The sequence below is a fragment of the Xenopus tropicalis genome, chromosome 2, assembly GCF_000004195.4.
Source record: "Xenopus tropicalis strain Nigerian chromosome 2, UCB_Xtro_10.0, whole genome shotgun sequence".
NCBI lineage: Eukaryota > Metazoa > Chordata > Amphibia > Anura > Pipidae > Xenopus > Xenopus tropicalis.
This window is the reverse complement of record NC_030678.2, coordinates 66,728,927-66,744,835: the sequence shown is the minus strand read 5'-3', so window position 1 is coordinate 66,744,835 and position 15,909 is coordinate 66,728,927. Positions and strand designations below refer to the sequence as shown.

The 15,909-nt window shown below is 39.1% G+C and overlaps 1 protein-coding gene across 2 annotated transcripts in view; it reads right to left on the bottom strand.

Annotated features, from left to right (window-relative positions):
* The window catches only part of pik3c2b (phosphatidylinositol-4-phosphate 3-kinase catalytic subunit type 2 beta), a 318,516-nt gene that overhangs the window by 201,321 nt on the left and 101,286 nt on the right, over nt 1-15,909 (bottom strand). For both annotated transcript variants that reach the window (XM_031896848.1, XM_031896849.1), the window contains exon 4: nt 2,441-2,535. In XM_031896848.1, coding sequence (XP_031752708.1) covers nt 2,441-2,535 — 95 coding nt within the window. The remainder of the gene's footprint in view (nt 1-2,440; nt 2,536-15,909) is intronic.

Here is a 15,909-nt window from a genome sequence, read left to right as displayed (position 1 = left end):
GAGGTGATTTTTGGAAATGTCATAAAAATCATCAAACTTAGGAAAGCTTTATGGTTTGGTACTGTGGAGTAGAAAGACATGGGTACCCATTTTAGATTCGGGGGAATGTGTACTTTCCAAAGATATATGACTTTCTGGGGTGAATGTACTTTTTACTAGCTTTATCCCACATGTAATGATGTAAATGTTGATTTTGCAGAAGCTGAAATGACAGAAATGACAGTACATATGGGGGTATGTTCACATTGGGGCCCCTACATGCCACATACTTAGGTAAACCTATACATATTGGGCATCAAACTGTTCAGTAGACCTCTGGGGTTCATATTTAGGGTGTTTTGTCTTGGTACCTAATGACCTGTAGAAAATAAGATGCTGCATAGTGGAAGTTTTGAGGTGATTTTTGGAAATGCCATAAAAATCGTCAAACTTAGGAAAGCTTTATGGCTTGGTACTGTGGAGTAGAAAGACATGGGTACCCATTTTAGATTCGGGGGAATGTGTACTTTCCAAAAATATATGACTTTCTGGGGTGAATGTACTTTTTACTAGCTTTATCCCACATATAATGATGTAAATGTATTGATTTTGCAGAAGCTGAAATGATAGATCATATGGGTGTATGTTCTCATTGGGGCCCCTACATGCCACATACTTAGGTAAACCTATACATATTGGGCATCAAACTGTTAAGTGGGCCCCTGGCATTCATATTTAGGGTGATTTATCTTGGTACCTAATGTTATGTGGGAGATAAGATGCTGGAAACTGGAAGCTTTGAGTGGATTCTTGGAAATGTTATCAAAATTGCCAACTTTAGGAAAGCTTTGCGGCTTGGTACTGTGGAGTAGAAAGACATGGGTACCCATTTTAGATTCGGGGGAATGTGTACTTTCCAAAAATATATGGCTTTCTGGGGTGAATGTACATTTTACTAGCATTATCCCACATGTAATGATGTAAATGTTGATTTTGCAGAAGCTGAAATGACAGAAATGACAGTGCATATGGGTGTATGTTCACATTGGGGCCCCTACATGCCACATACTTAGCTAAACCTATACATATTGGGCATCAAACTGTTCAGTGGACCCCTGGCATTCATATTTAGGGTGTTTTATTTGGTTACTTTATGACCTTTAGGAGTTAAGATAATATAGACTGGAAGCTTTGAAGCGATTTTAAAAAAATTTCACAAATTTTGATAAAAACCAATAACTTTAGCAAAGCATTGCGACTTGATAGTTTGGAGTAGACAGACAGTTGTGCCTATTCTGGATTCCCCAGAATCTCTTCTTTCTAAAAATGTAACATTTTCTGGGATAAACTTTCTGTTAGCGGAATTTTTGGCCTTAAAATCTAAAGTATGCAGCTTTCTGGAGCAGTGCTTTGGAAATTTGGTAGTGTACTGCTGAGAGTTTTTGACCTATACATGTGAGAAATCTCCATAAAACTATATATATTTGGTATTGGCACGTTCAGGAGACATGGGACTTTCCAAATCAGGTGTATTTTCATGCATAAAATAATTTTTTTTTTCTGGTATGTGTGTTTATATTATGGAAAATATAATTTTTTTCATTTTTTAGACATTTAGAAGCCTATATCTTGTTACAAAATTGGAATTACACAAAAATTCTACCATATTTTAAAAGCTTAGGTTGTCCTGAAAAAAACAAAATATTGTTTTCCTGGGTAAACTAAAAGTCCCCCCAAGGAAAGGCCCCTAAAGTGAAACAGTGCAAAATGTTCAAAAACTGTCTGGCAGTAGAAGTTCCGCTTTGTTCAAAACGGCTGGCAGTGAAAGGGTTAATGTTTTAATGTTTATGTCCTTTAATGTTATGGTCAGGGCTGTATGTATTTTGGTCCAGTGCCTCTCTCTTTGTCAGCGGTTACATAGTTACATAGTCAACTGGTGCATGTGCAAAACAGTTTTATGACTGTGCAAGTGATGATCAGGAAAATGTCCCACACTGTAAATTTTAAAATATGCTACTAAGCTGAAAGGAGCAGTACAATTCAAGACTGACCTTTACTATGATTTTAACAATTCAAGACTGACCTTTACTATGATTTTTACATTCCATGAATCAAGAAATGGTTGCAATGCTAAAGAGAAACTAAAATGTAAAAAACAAAGCATGTATTTAAAACATAAAAAAACCTCATATTAATTTAATACAGACATAACTATGAGGCCAATTCACCAAAGGCCGAAAAAAATGAGTGTTATTTTTAGCATGCATTAAAAATATTATCACTTCTGATCCTCTTCTTCAGATTCCAGAAAAAATCCAACTGCAAACTCCATCTTGTCACCACAAACAATTACCAGCTGCAATTTTGTTTAGTAATGCCTACATTAATACTGAATTTATTAGATTAATGAATTAGTATGTCATCTGCCACTCACAAACTAAAAAGAAATAAAAAGAAATACCAGAAGAAATAGTGAGTTATTCTCAAATCACAAATGGCTCGTTTTAGAAGGAATCTGACCAGTGGGCTGTCTAGATAACATTCATATTTCAGAGCCTAAAAAATAGTAAAGGAGAATGAAAATAAATTGAATCAGTAACACTGTATGAAATAGGAAATGTTAAATCACAAAATACATCTTATGCAAACTATAATTACTATCTCAAACAAAACAAATACAATTGTTTGTACAGCTATAGGTCAATTATCCAGAAAGCTTCAAATTATGAGAAGGCTATCTCATCTCATATAGACTTCATTAGAAGCAAATAATTATAATTTTTAAAAATGAATTCCTTTTTCTCTTTTGTAATAAAAACAGTAACAACTGCTTGGTCCTAACTAAGATACAATTAATCCTTATTGGAGACAAAACAATCCTAATGGGTTTAATAAATGTTTACATTATTTTTTTTTGCTAGGTACGGTTATCCAAATTACAGAAAGAACCCTTATCTAAAAAACCACAGGTCCTAAGCATTCTGGATAACCGATCCCATACCTATACTAAAGATTTTACAGTAGAATTAACATTTATCATTATGTAGACAATATTTTTCTGAATCTATTTGCAACTTATTATAATTTATTGCCTTTAGTTTCCTTCCTGAAATCTGAAGTGCTACTGGAGGTCAGTGTCATTAACCTAATTTAGAGCTTTTTTTTTTCAATTTTTATAACTACTTAAAAGTAATTAAGCAATTAGACATCTTGTGTAGGCACATTTATCAACATTTAGATTTTTGTGGTTTTAGAGTTTTTTTAAACCACCAATAAACATTTCTATAAACCACAAATGTTGGTAATTTTTTAAAAGTTGCTGTATGTAAAATGGGTAAATATTTCTTTGTATGGCAAATAATATAAAAAAAGAATTGCACAGTGCAGTTAGCAAATATTCCATTAGCAATGGCAATAAAACCATTTTTTTCAGGCAGAAAAACCCAACTATGCAATTAAAATAAATACAGTCACAAACTTGCGTGTGTTTTTATGTTTATGTGCACTTAAGTGCTGTGAATGTGTAAAAGTCCCCCATTCCCCAAAAATGTATGTTACATAGGGTTGAAAAAAAGAGTCCATCAAGTTCAGCCCTACCAAGTGAACCCAGCAAAGACAAACCTCTTCTAATCTCACATACATAAACCATATATACCAACATTAATACTAACTGTATTCATCCAAGCGCCTCTTAAAGGAATTAACAGAATCTGCCATCACAACATCGTTAGGGTGAAGGGGTTTGTCTTTATATAAAGTCAAATTTAAAGCCATTTGCTAAATGAATATCCAAGGAACAGTGTGGAATCCCTTTGGGTAGAGATTTTTGAGAAGTTTGAGAACAAACTTCATGTTAGTTTGAAAAAATGTGAAATCACTAAATTAAATCTGATTGGCTGTTATTGGCTTCACCCAGTTTTTCTAACCTTGGACTACAGTTATATAGTAAAAACCATTGTGCAAAGTTTGGGGACCCTGGTTTTTATAGTGTCTGAATGGCAGTAACTTAAATTTCCCCACTGAAAGTCAATAAGTGACATCTGGTTGGTGGCTCTGCCCACTTTTTCTAACCCGGAACTGCAACTCTGCAAAGTTTAGGGACCCTAGGATTAATAGTTAGAGAACAGTAGCAGTTAAAATTTAAACCAATAAAAGTCAATAGAGGAATTGTGGTTGGTGGGAGTTTTTCTAACCTTTTCCTATTTTTGAACTGCAGTCCCCTAGTGACCAAAGTTTGGGGACTCTGGCATAAAAATTGTATTACTGACAGAAGTCAGTAATAGGTGGCAATGTGATTGGCTGAAACCAACTTGCAAAGTTTAACAACCCTGGAATACTTAAATAATGGCATCAGTTTAAATATAAACCAATAAAATGTAATTGGTGGAAATGGCTTGGCTGTTGGTGGCTCTGCCCACTTTTCCTAACCTAAAGGTTAAAACCTTAGTTCCCCAGTAACAAACCACTCAAATCAACTAAAAAAATGTGATTGGCTGTTGGTAGCTCTTCCCACTTTTTCTAACCTTGAATATATAGTCACCCAGTGACTGTGCAAAGTTTGGGAACCCTGGCATAAATAATGTGAGAAAGACAGCAGCTTAAATATAAACCAATGAAATTCAATTGGTGAAATCTGATTGGCTGTTGGTCGCTCTACCAACTTTTTCTAACCTTTAACCTTAGTCAAACTAACAGAAGAGGTACTCCATCAATTAAGAAATAATATCTTAAAAGATGGCAGGGTTTCTATTTACGCCCATTAATTTGGAGGAATGGCAAAAGGAAGCGGATGGGGCCTTCTGAGCCAATTCTTAATCTACTGACTCTGAATCTACTAAAGACATTAATGGTGTCTTTTTGAAACTTACAAGTCTCTATAAAACAACAAATTTGGAATTGGTGGGAGGTCACAAACCTGAAACACTATTTACAACATGACAGGATACCAAGAGGATTGTGATACCTTTCAAACAAGATGGGAAGGGTCCCTTACCAAGTGTTCACTAGAACTAATGGCAATTCTGCTAGAATATGAGTCAGTAACACTTGACAAATCTAATATATGACACTAGAGATGGCCATTAAGGAAGCACACAAATTTAAAGAGGATTGTGATTTTCAAGGCTTAGAGCTGAAACTTAAGACTTCTATAGAGAATTTTCGTAGATCTCTTAAGGAAAGGAAACAGAAGAAGTTCTTCAGAGATACAATAGATTATGAGAAGGGTAATGTTTACGTCAAGTTTACTAGGAAAGGCTCTCAGGAGATATTGGAGCACTATGTCTGTGAATGAATCTTCCTGTGATGAGGAGAGAGTGGGAAATAGTGGGAATAATGATGGTGGCCCGAGATCAATACTTAAGACGGATACTAGGAAATCACGGAGAAAGGAGGTCTCTTTTTTAGGGGAATCCCTAGTAGAGATACAAGGTAAGGGCCAAATCTGAGACCAATGGAATAAATAGACAATGATATCAGGCCCCGTGAAACCCAATAACGGGGAAGAGGACTCAGAACAAAAAGTTCAGATTTTAAATATGTCAGCCTTCCCTCTGAATGAGCATCACATTGCCCTATTACAAAAGGGCCTTAACTTTGTCCCAAATAAGAACCTCAACAAATTTAAAATGGATCAAAGATATTAATTTATTCGCCCGCAAGTTGGCCTTACATAAATTCTTTAAGAATAAGGATGAGAGGGAAATCAGGAAGTTAGGTCTTAGTAGCGATGACTTGTCTACTTTACAAATATTAGAATCTCTCCAGAATGAAGGGGATAATGACCAAGGTGTCACAATTAGCACACATAAGAAACAGAGTGATTTTACCCCCAGTATCACAGCTTACTGTCACATCGACACTTTTGTTTACTTGGTTACATATGAAATTGAAAAAATTAAAGTTACAGATATGCGGGGTAATATGACTCTGGAGTTACTATCCGCCTTAGAGGAACTTAGGAGCTGTAATTATATCGAAATTAAACCTGCTGATAAAGGTGGTAATATAGTGATTATGAACAAAACTGACTATAAACATATGGCACTTGACCTTTTATCTGATACCGGAAGTTATGAAATACTCAAATCAGACCCCACTGCCTTGTATTTAGATACACTAAGATAGAAGCCAAAAGCGAAGGGATAATATCCAAGCAGGAGTACCTGTTTTTATGTAATCAACATCCTACAATAGCCACTTTTTATTGTTTACCAAAGGTACACAAACAGGTTAAACCGATACTGGGACAACCTATTGTCTCCAGTAATAACTCACTGACCGAGAATATTAGCAAGTATTTGGATTCATACTTGGCCCCCTTAGCAGTATCTTTATTTTCATACCTGAAGGACACTAAAGATGTTATTCAAAAGATACAAGGTTTGTGGATAAGTCCTGATTGCCACTTGGCTAGCATTGACGTTGAAGCCCTATACACTCATAGGGCAGCGAGACATAGGCAGCGAGACATAGGGGCTGATTTACCAAAGCACGATTTCAAATCCAGAATGGCAAAAATTTGGATTGGAAATGAAAATTTCGTGACTTTTTTTGCTGCCGTCGCAAGTTTTTTGTATTTTTTGCGACTTTTTGCATGATTGCATGATTTTGGAAGCCTCACAGAGGAATAAATGGCACTCTGCAGCTCCAGCCTGGCCCAAGGAAAGTCACGATACTGAAGCTTGAATGAATCCGAAACTTTCGTACTCGGCACAACAATATGATTTTTTTGGCGACGTCAACAAGTCGTGACGGCGCCGAAAAAGTCGCAAAAATACCGATCATTATGAAAAAAACACATTCGTACGCATTCGGACCATTCGTGGATTAGTAAATGTGCCCCATAGTCTCACTGACGTTTATAGTGACATACGAGTATCCTTTCTGGTCAGGTTACTTCATGTTATACTTACTCACAAATTCTTTCTATTCAATAATATGTTTTATCATATCATCAGATCCAAGGTACGGCCATGGGCAGTGCCTGCGCATCTAGTTATGCAAATTTGTTCCTAGGCAGGTGGGAATCCCAGTTTGCTCTGGATCCCCAGTTTAATGTATTTCTGCCTAAAATTGTTTTGTGGAAGCGCTTACATTGACGGATATCCTAATAGTATGGCGTGGAGACAAAGTTGATTTCTTGAAGATGATTTCTTTGTTGAATGACAATGATATAGGCTTACACTTCACATGTGACTTTGGTGGAGAGGCTCTTCCTTTTTTGGACTTGAGCTTACACATCAGTACAACTTGACAAATAAAGACAACAATTTACCGCAAACCAAACGGCTACGAATAGCCTATTACATTATACTAGTCAGGGGCGCTTCTGCCATTAGGCGAGTTGAGAAACTCGCCTCAGGTGGCAGAAGTGCCCCAGTTACCAGGGGCGGCAAAAAGCCGCTCCTGGTAACTTTAAGAGCCGAATTTCCGGTTTTTAAACCGGAAATTCGGCTCTTCTAGTGCACTAGCGATCTCACCGCCCCCGGACATGATACATGATACACTTCTCTATGAGACTGAGAACTTACAATAATCTAGAGAAGTCAGGTGTATAGGCACTTAAGAAGCATTTTGTGTAAATTCTGGAATATCCTTAAGGGGGACCAGGACTTGGAAAGAGTACTACCAGAGAGACCATCAATAGTGGCTAGGAGATCGGAGTGTCTTTCTGATATACTGGTATACAGCCATTATTCTGAAACCAAGACCGGAAAGGAACACTTTCTGAGTCCTACAATAGGGTCCTATAAGTGTTATAATTGTGAAGCGTGCCAGTATATGAGACTCACAAAGGCTTTCCAGAGCCCGCATTCAAACTGTTCTTATGTGATAAGACAGGTTATCAACTGCCGTACGCCAGGAGTCATTTATGTGGGTGTTTGCAGCTGTCCGAAGCTGTATGTGGGCAAGACTTTTAGAGAACTGAGAAAGAAGGTCTTGGAACACATCGGCACAATCGTTCATAAGAAAGATACAGCCTTGGCTAGACACATAAGAGATTTCCATCAATCAGATGTACAGGCGATTTTCTTTTTTGACATTGAGAGAGTGGAACTAGGTGCCAGAAAAGGGGACACTGATAAACTATTTTTAAGGAAAGAGTGCCAATGGATATACAGATTACAAACTAAATCACCATTGGGCCTGAATGAGGGTTTCACGTATACTCCGTTCATTACAAAAAACGGATTGAATTTAAGTCTGATGGTCTGAAGAAAGTCTCTGAAACCCTATCTTGATTTAATTCATTTTGCTTCTTCTTCTCCCTGTTTTCTGGGAACTACCTTAGGAGTTACTGTATAATCCTCCTGCTGGTATTAAATTCGTAACTTGTGATTTATATTTTTATATATATATTTTTTTTTTTTTAAATTTATTTGCTTTCCATTTTGTGCCAGAGACTAGTGGACAACAGTGAGAACACTACTATGGGCCTATAGATGGCAGTATAAAAAACACTTACGTCATTAATGAGTGACTATTTAAGGATGTTTGATTGAGAGTAAAGCTGGCCATACATGCACCGATAATATTGTATGAAATCACGTTTCGTACGATATTCGGTACGTGTATGGCAAGTCGGTGAGTCAACCGATATCGCAGGAGGCTGCTGATATCGGTCGACTCACCAATCGGGTAAAAATGGTAAAAAGTGCACTTGATACGGAGTTGCAAAATGTGTATATTTGCTGTGATACTAAGTAACAATACGCTGGCTAAGATTTTGAAGTAACAGCTGTATAGCTACCAATTGGAAGGGTTCTTCCTCTCCTTTTTTATGAGACCACAACAGTCTATAATTTTTACAACGGTTACGAGCACAGCTGATTTTCGTGTGATTGATCTTAAGGCTATCTAAACACGGATACACGGAACCGTTGTTCCTCACACAGAATGCTACTATCCCCCCTCCTAATAGCACACATATATACGCATTTTAGAAGTGACCAGTGCTATTTGGTAGCCTCTCCCGGATCCATACTTGAGTGTAAATGTATGAAATAGGCTGCTGTGCGTCACTCTATTCCAATGACGCTTTGAGACTGAATTATTGATTTCTCTGATATAATAAATTTAATTAAAGTAAAATAAGTGAATTTGTCAACTTTGTTAGTCATTGGGTGTTTTTAAATACTGGATCCATGTCTATAGTTGACATGGACTAATGAATTGGGATCTCAATTGTAATTGTATATAGTTTATGTATTTATTATTTTAAAGTAATATGAAATAAAATTATGTATTAATTTATAAGGTCAAGCACAAAAAACCTTTCTGTCGGTATGTTCTTTAACCTTAGTCCCCAGTGGCCAACTGTGAAAAGCTTGTGGACACTGGCACTTTAAATTTCCCCATTAAAATCTATAAAATAAATCTGATTGGCTGTCTGTGGCTCCACCCATTTTTTTTGAAACCTTCAATTAGTGTCACCCAGTGACATAAGTATGGCAGCATTTTAAATTGAAACCAAAAAAATTCAATAGATGAAATCTGATTGCCTGTTGGCGGCTTCACCCACTTTTTCAGACCTAAACTGTTACCTGTGCCTAACTCTACAAAGTTTGGCGACCCTGGCATTACTGTGAGAACGGCAGTTGATTTTCCTCCACTGTCAAAGGGTAAAATCTGTTCGTTGCTCCACCCACTTTTGGGCATCCAATAAATATCATATTTTCATTCAGACTGACCCCATGATTTAAGTTTGGCGAGTGCAGCCTCAAAGCTGTAAGATTGGCAGCAGTTTAAATTTCCCCATTAGTCAATGGGTAAAATTTGATTGCCTGTTGTTGGCTCCTCCCATTTCAGGTCATCCAACAAATGTTGCTGTTTAATTTGGGGTGACCCCATGATTATGTTATTCAAGTTTGGGAAGTGTAGCTTCAAAGCTGTAAGAGTCAATGGAAAAATTGGGGTGTTTGGAGCGATGCCACAAAAAGACAGGGGGCAGGATCGCTTAGAAGAGCACAAATAACTTGCTCCACTATAGGACGAAGAAGTGTGGAGAGTGTTGTACCCCTAGAACTGTAGGAGGAGGAGGCACTAAGAATAAGAAAAAGAAGAAAAAGAAGTGGAAGAATAAGCTGGAGTCTGATGAATAGTATGTTGGTTTTTTCAAACTATACAAGGAAAAAAGAGGGGGTTATCTTGCACTAGAGCACTGGGTGCACAATATGTGTGTAATATAATTACAAATTAAATATATAGACAAAATTGATGGCACACCAAACACTAAATATATAAAAACAACCTTTATTTAATCTCATTAAAAATCCATTGATTAAAAAAATAGAAAAAAGTGAAAAATTTAAGAGTTAAAATTAATTGAAAGCAATACCTATCAATTTGAACACAGTCAGGAATAGATCAAATTAATGTTCTATCTGCGGCTCATGTGTCTTGTAATGGTGACTAGGTTAGCGAAAAGTAACAGACTCTTATAACTTGAGCAAGACGCCAATCACATCGCTACCTCTAAGAATGAGTCAAAATGTATCACTCGCTCAGACTTAGGTTCAGTGCTAACGGCCGTGTAGTAATGTTACTCCATCATTCGCAACAAATGTTGCTAATATCGTGATGTCTTTGACAGCTTTCCCTGGCTGCTCTCAAAGTGACTTATTCATTGGAAAAGAAGTTCTATATTCTGATAGTTGTGGACAAAATAAACACTAATTCAAAACGAAGGTTCAGGCAAGGGTAAGTATATCTCAGAGAGTCCTACCGTAGAAAACAGCTCTAAGCAGCTCCATAAAATATGTGGTATTGGAAATTACTTTTATACAAGTTTGTACACCTATGTTAGGGCTGTAAGTTTTCCGGATTAGCCAAAATTATTAGTAAAAACACCATGCCTTCACATTGAATTTCAAAATATAATTAGAATTCTAATTATTCTGATTGGAAGGGACAGCACAAGTAGGTCATATGTCCTAAGAAATGAATGTGCTAAGCAAAAGGGGGAGGATAACTACGGGTACCTTTATTCAAGCAAAGGGGAAACACAACTTTACATTATTCCCAGTTGTGCCCGCAGTTAAAACTCATTCCCCAATATACCTTTTATAAATGAACATCCGAGTGTATTAACTCAAGTTGGATATCTTAGTAATTCAAACTGTGTTAGCTTTAGTAAGTTACTGATCCAAAATAATTACTCCTTCTATCTCACTTCTACAACTGTTAAATGGTCAGAATTGAGAAGACCAAATGTGGGGGGGGGAGCACATGCAGTAATTCGCACGTACGGTGACAAAAAGGGAAAATTGTATCATACTTAGTGCTGATATGGAGTACTCCCAGGAAAGGAAAATCATGGTAAGTATGATACAATTTTCCCTTTTCCCTGGTCGTACTCCATATCAGTACTATCTGGTACATAGCAAGCTAATACCCAGTTGGGAGGGAAACTAGGCTCTGGCAGACTTCTGGATGGTACTACAATAACTTTGCTGAACGTCATAGTAACCTATCCATTGTCATGATAACGACTTTAGGAAAAGAACCTAGCAATGTATTGAAGACTTCTAATAGGATTGGCTGATCTCAAAACCAAACCAGGAGAAAGAATGAACAGTGATACTAAGGAAAGATGATCCTGCTAAGGACCCAGACCTACACAGAGAAACACACACAGTGAATGTGACCCCAAACTGACCATCTCATCTCCACTTGGTTAGAGGTGGACAGTGCCTTACACCTTAAGAACAAACTCCCAGAATTTCACAAAACTATTTAGAGGCATACCATTTGACAGCTGTGAAATTCACGGAAAATACCTGCTAAACCATAGCAGAGAATCAGGTCTCTATACACATCAGTATCTGAAACTAATGCAACATGAAAATCACAAGGTAGAAGATTTGCATCATGAAGGAAGTACTATAGGCAGAAACCATGTGAGCCTTGTCAGACCTTTATGAGTCCTATATGTGCTTATGCTGACCTCTTGACCGCTAGTAGCACTCCCATAACAATCTTTAAAGGTTGCTCTCATGCCGAGGTCACATACTAGAATGATAACCCTCCACAAGGGTAACCTAATTCCAGGAATCTCAGGTACTGCAATGACAAAACAGTCCCTAATTTTTGGGCTATATGCTGTCCCTTTATGGTAAACATTTCTGAGGATGACTGGCATAAAATGAGACAAGCAGGGCAACCCATGACTCATTACTACCTTGGTCCCTGAGCAAGCCAAGCAGAAGACATGAACGGCAATGCCACTACATATGATATGCCCTGGACGGGAAGGCATACGCATAGCTACCATGCCGCTAAACTAATATATAGCATAGGAACAGGAAGTCATAATCCCAGCCAATGTAGACAACTGGGTAGGAATAAGGAAGGTCTTTCAAGTATGAGTTAAGGTTAGAGCTTCTAGACCTAACCAGTGTGTATGCCTTGTATCCGGACTAATCTGATGGAAGCCAAAAACACCCTGTTTCAAGCTTCCCAGCTGGAGGCACCCTCACATAGTAACATACATAGTAACATAGTAAGTTGGGTTGAAAAAAGACATACGTCCATCAAGTTCAACCATAATGCCTATATATAACCTGCCTAACTACTAGTTGATCCAGAGGAAGGCAAAAAACCCCATCTGAAGCCTCTATAATTTGCAGCAGAGGGGAAAAAATTCCTTCCTGACTCCAAGATGGCAATCGGACCAGTCCCTGGATCAACTAGTACTAAGAGCTATCTCCCATAACCCTGTATTCCCTCACTTGCTAAGAATCCATCCAGCCCCTTCTTAAAGTTATATAATGTATCAGCCAGTACGACTGATTCGGGGAGGGAATTCCAGAACTTCACAGCTCTCACTGTAAAAAATCCTTTCCGAATGTTTAAATGGAACCTCCCTTCTTCTAAACGAAGTGGGTGCCCTCGTGTCCGTTGGAAGGACCTACTGGTAAATAAAACATTAGAAAGGTTATTATATATGGGCGTGGCTACCAGCTTGATGTGAGCGGCCGCAATTCTTTTGGGCTCCGCTGCTCGGGCCTAAAATAATTCCCTGGAGTCACCCTAACACGGACACTACGGACGCCAAAATTAACAGCCAGACTCCTCTTCCCCAGCGCAACAAAATGGGGCCAAATAAAGCGCAGAAAAAAGCGGCGGAGACAGCGGCACGGCTAGAGAGATTTGCCAGGGAAGGAAGGCCTGCGCAAAATGGCGCTGATGAACAACCAGTGTCCCTTAGCCCTTCAACTCCCGGCAGCCCAGCTAGGACGGAGGAACCCTCTCTCACAGACCTGCTACTCGAAATAAAAGCCAACAGAGACGTATGCACTACTCTTATAACCGCCAAAACAGAGGAACTAAAAGTTGAGTTCTCCATTTTGAAACACGACATTCAAAAGCTGCGAGAGCGTACAGTGGAGGCAGAACAACGTATAAGTTCACTGGAAAACTCCTACAGTCCTCTCCCACAACAACTACAAAACCTCCAACAAGCAGTAGCACAATGGCAAACCAAAGCTGACGATTTGGAGAATCGCCTCCGCCGTAATAATATCCGCCTACTTGGCTTCCCGGAGCGGGTAGAAGGCCCCAACCCAGAAACCTTCTTGGAGAACTGGATAAGGGACACGTTCCAGGTAACAAACCTTTCTAGCGCATTTACCATAGAAAGAGCCCATCGCATCCTGATGAGGGCCCCAATTCCAGGTGCCCCCCCTAGAGCTCTAATTGCACGCCTACTCAATGCTAAGGATAGAGATTCCCTATTAGCAATGGCGCGAGCCAAGGGCCACCTAACGTATGAAAACGCTAAAATATCACTGTACCCGGATTTCTCCCAAGAAATACAAAAACAAAGATCCAGGTTCCAAGAAGTCAAAAAACGGCTCAGGGACCAAAAACTTGAATATTCAATGCTGTACCCTGCCCGCTTAAGAATACAATCCAATGGCACCACATACTTCTTTACCACACCGCAGGAAGCCTCAACTTGGCTGGACACTGCCAATCTGCAAAGATAAACTAAAATAAGGCTCACCACCCCTCTCTCTACACAAACTGCCAATGCCTACCTGCAACTATTCAGTGAAACCCTTATATCAACCGCAGAAATTGCCAACTCAGGACTACTTAACTGTGCCAAATCTTACTCCCTTGCAAGAGAGATATGCAACAGGGAAGCGCAAAGACACAATTAACAGAATACAATGCACAACCCACTCGATGACCTTACAAAGATACCTGGCAAAGAAGACACTTCAAACGACAACTCCCAGCAATAGATATAAAAGTGAATATAAACCCAGGCGGGATTACCAGATGACTACAGCCTACTAAGAGGAGGGAACTCCACAAGTTCAGCGCTGTACAAGCCACTCCACCAGCAGCGGAACTACATACCTCTACTACCCTACCTGCGCAGAGCCCCAACATCCCTACAGAAGTACTATGGATCTGCCAAAGATGCCTCCAGCAAAGGAACTTAAACCACACACGAACACCTGTGTATACCCGAAAGCTCGGAGTCCATACTTCAATATAGGGACGTATACTCAAAGGTACTCTGGGGAGCCGAACACTCTACATATCCCTATTGATATATCCACCGATACTGACTACATACCCCAGGTAATACATACTCCTGTTCACTCTGCTCAAGCCCTGGAGCAGCGGGGCCCATACCCTCACCACCGTACCTCACATCCACTCTACCACACCAAGGTGTGCAAGCTACGATCTGCCCACCCTACTGTCTAACTGCATTTGGTTAAATATAACTTGATTTTCTTTTTCTTTTATGTATTGTTCTAGGTTTGGGGAGAAATTCTGCTTAAGTTGGGGCAAAGCAGAAAGGGTGGGTATGTCATCCACATGTAAGGTGGAAGACAGGGAGCGGGATGTTTATGTTTGTAAAGTTTTAAAGTTTACCACAGGTAGTTCAGCTAAGAGGTATACACCAATACATGCCCTAAACATAAAACTTAAGCCCATAACTAAATCTACAAACAATGGCTAGACCCCTCTCTATCCTATCATGGAACGTCCGAGGGCTCAATGACCAGATTAAGAGGAAACTGGTCCTAGACTATGTTAAAAAACAAACACCAGAGGTAATCATGCTCCAGGAAACGCACCTACAAGGCAGCAAAACTCTAGCACTCAAAAGGCCTTGGGTAGGCTGGGCATTCCACTCTACCTTCTCCACATACACTGGAGGAGTAACTACCCTAATTAAAAGAACAGCAAATTTTAAACTATTAACTCTCCAGTCAGACCCTCAAGGGCGTTTCCTACTTATCCATTGCTACCTTAACATGGTAGAGACAATACTGGCCAATATCTATATACCTCCCCCATACACAGACAACTGCATAACACAACTGGCTACATTTATTGCAACACACCCGCATGCAAGGGTAATAGCCGCAGGGGACTTCAACACTGTTCTAGATGAACAGCTTGACAGACTACGTAAACAAAACCTGCCCGGCCTAAACAAACCCTCTAACCTCCATACACACATGGAAAACCTAGGATTGACCGAAATTTGGAGGCATACCCACCCCACCGAGACTGGTTTCTCATGCTTCTCAACCTCACATATGGTACTCTCCAGAATAGACATGGCATTCATATCCAAGGACCTACTCCTTAACATACACTCAGCCACATACCTCGCAAGAGGTATCTCAGACCACGCCCCTCTACAACTAATATGGAATGCTAGGTACCCCCCACAAAGGCGAAATAAACCTTGGTCTTTTAACCCAGTTTGGTTAAATATTATAAATAACGATCAAGGCCTAGCAGACAGTATTAAAGAATTTTTCAGATAACAACATAGATATTGTTTGGGAAGCCTTTAAGGCATACCTAAGAGGCCTACTACACTCAGAAATTACAGCCATCAAAAGAGCTTCCACAAAAGAGGAAACAGAGATAGAACAGAGAATACAGAAC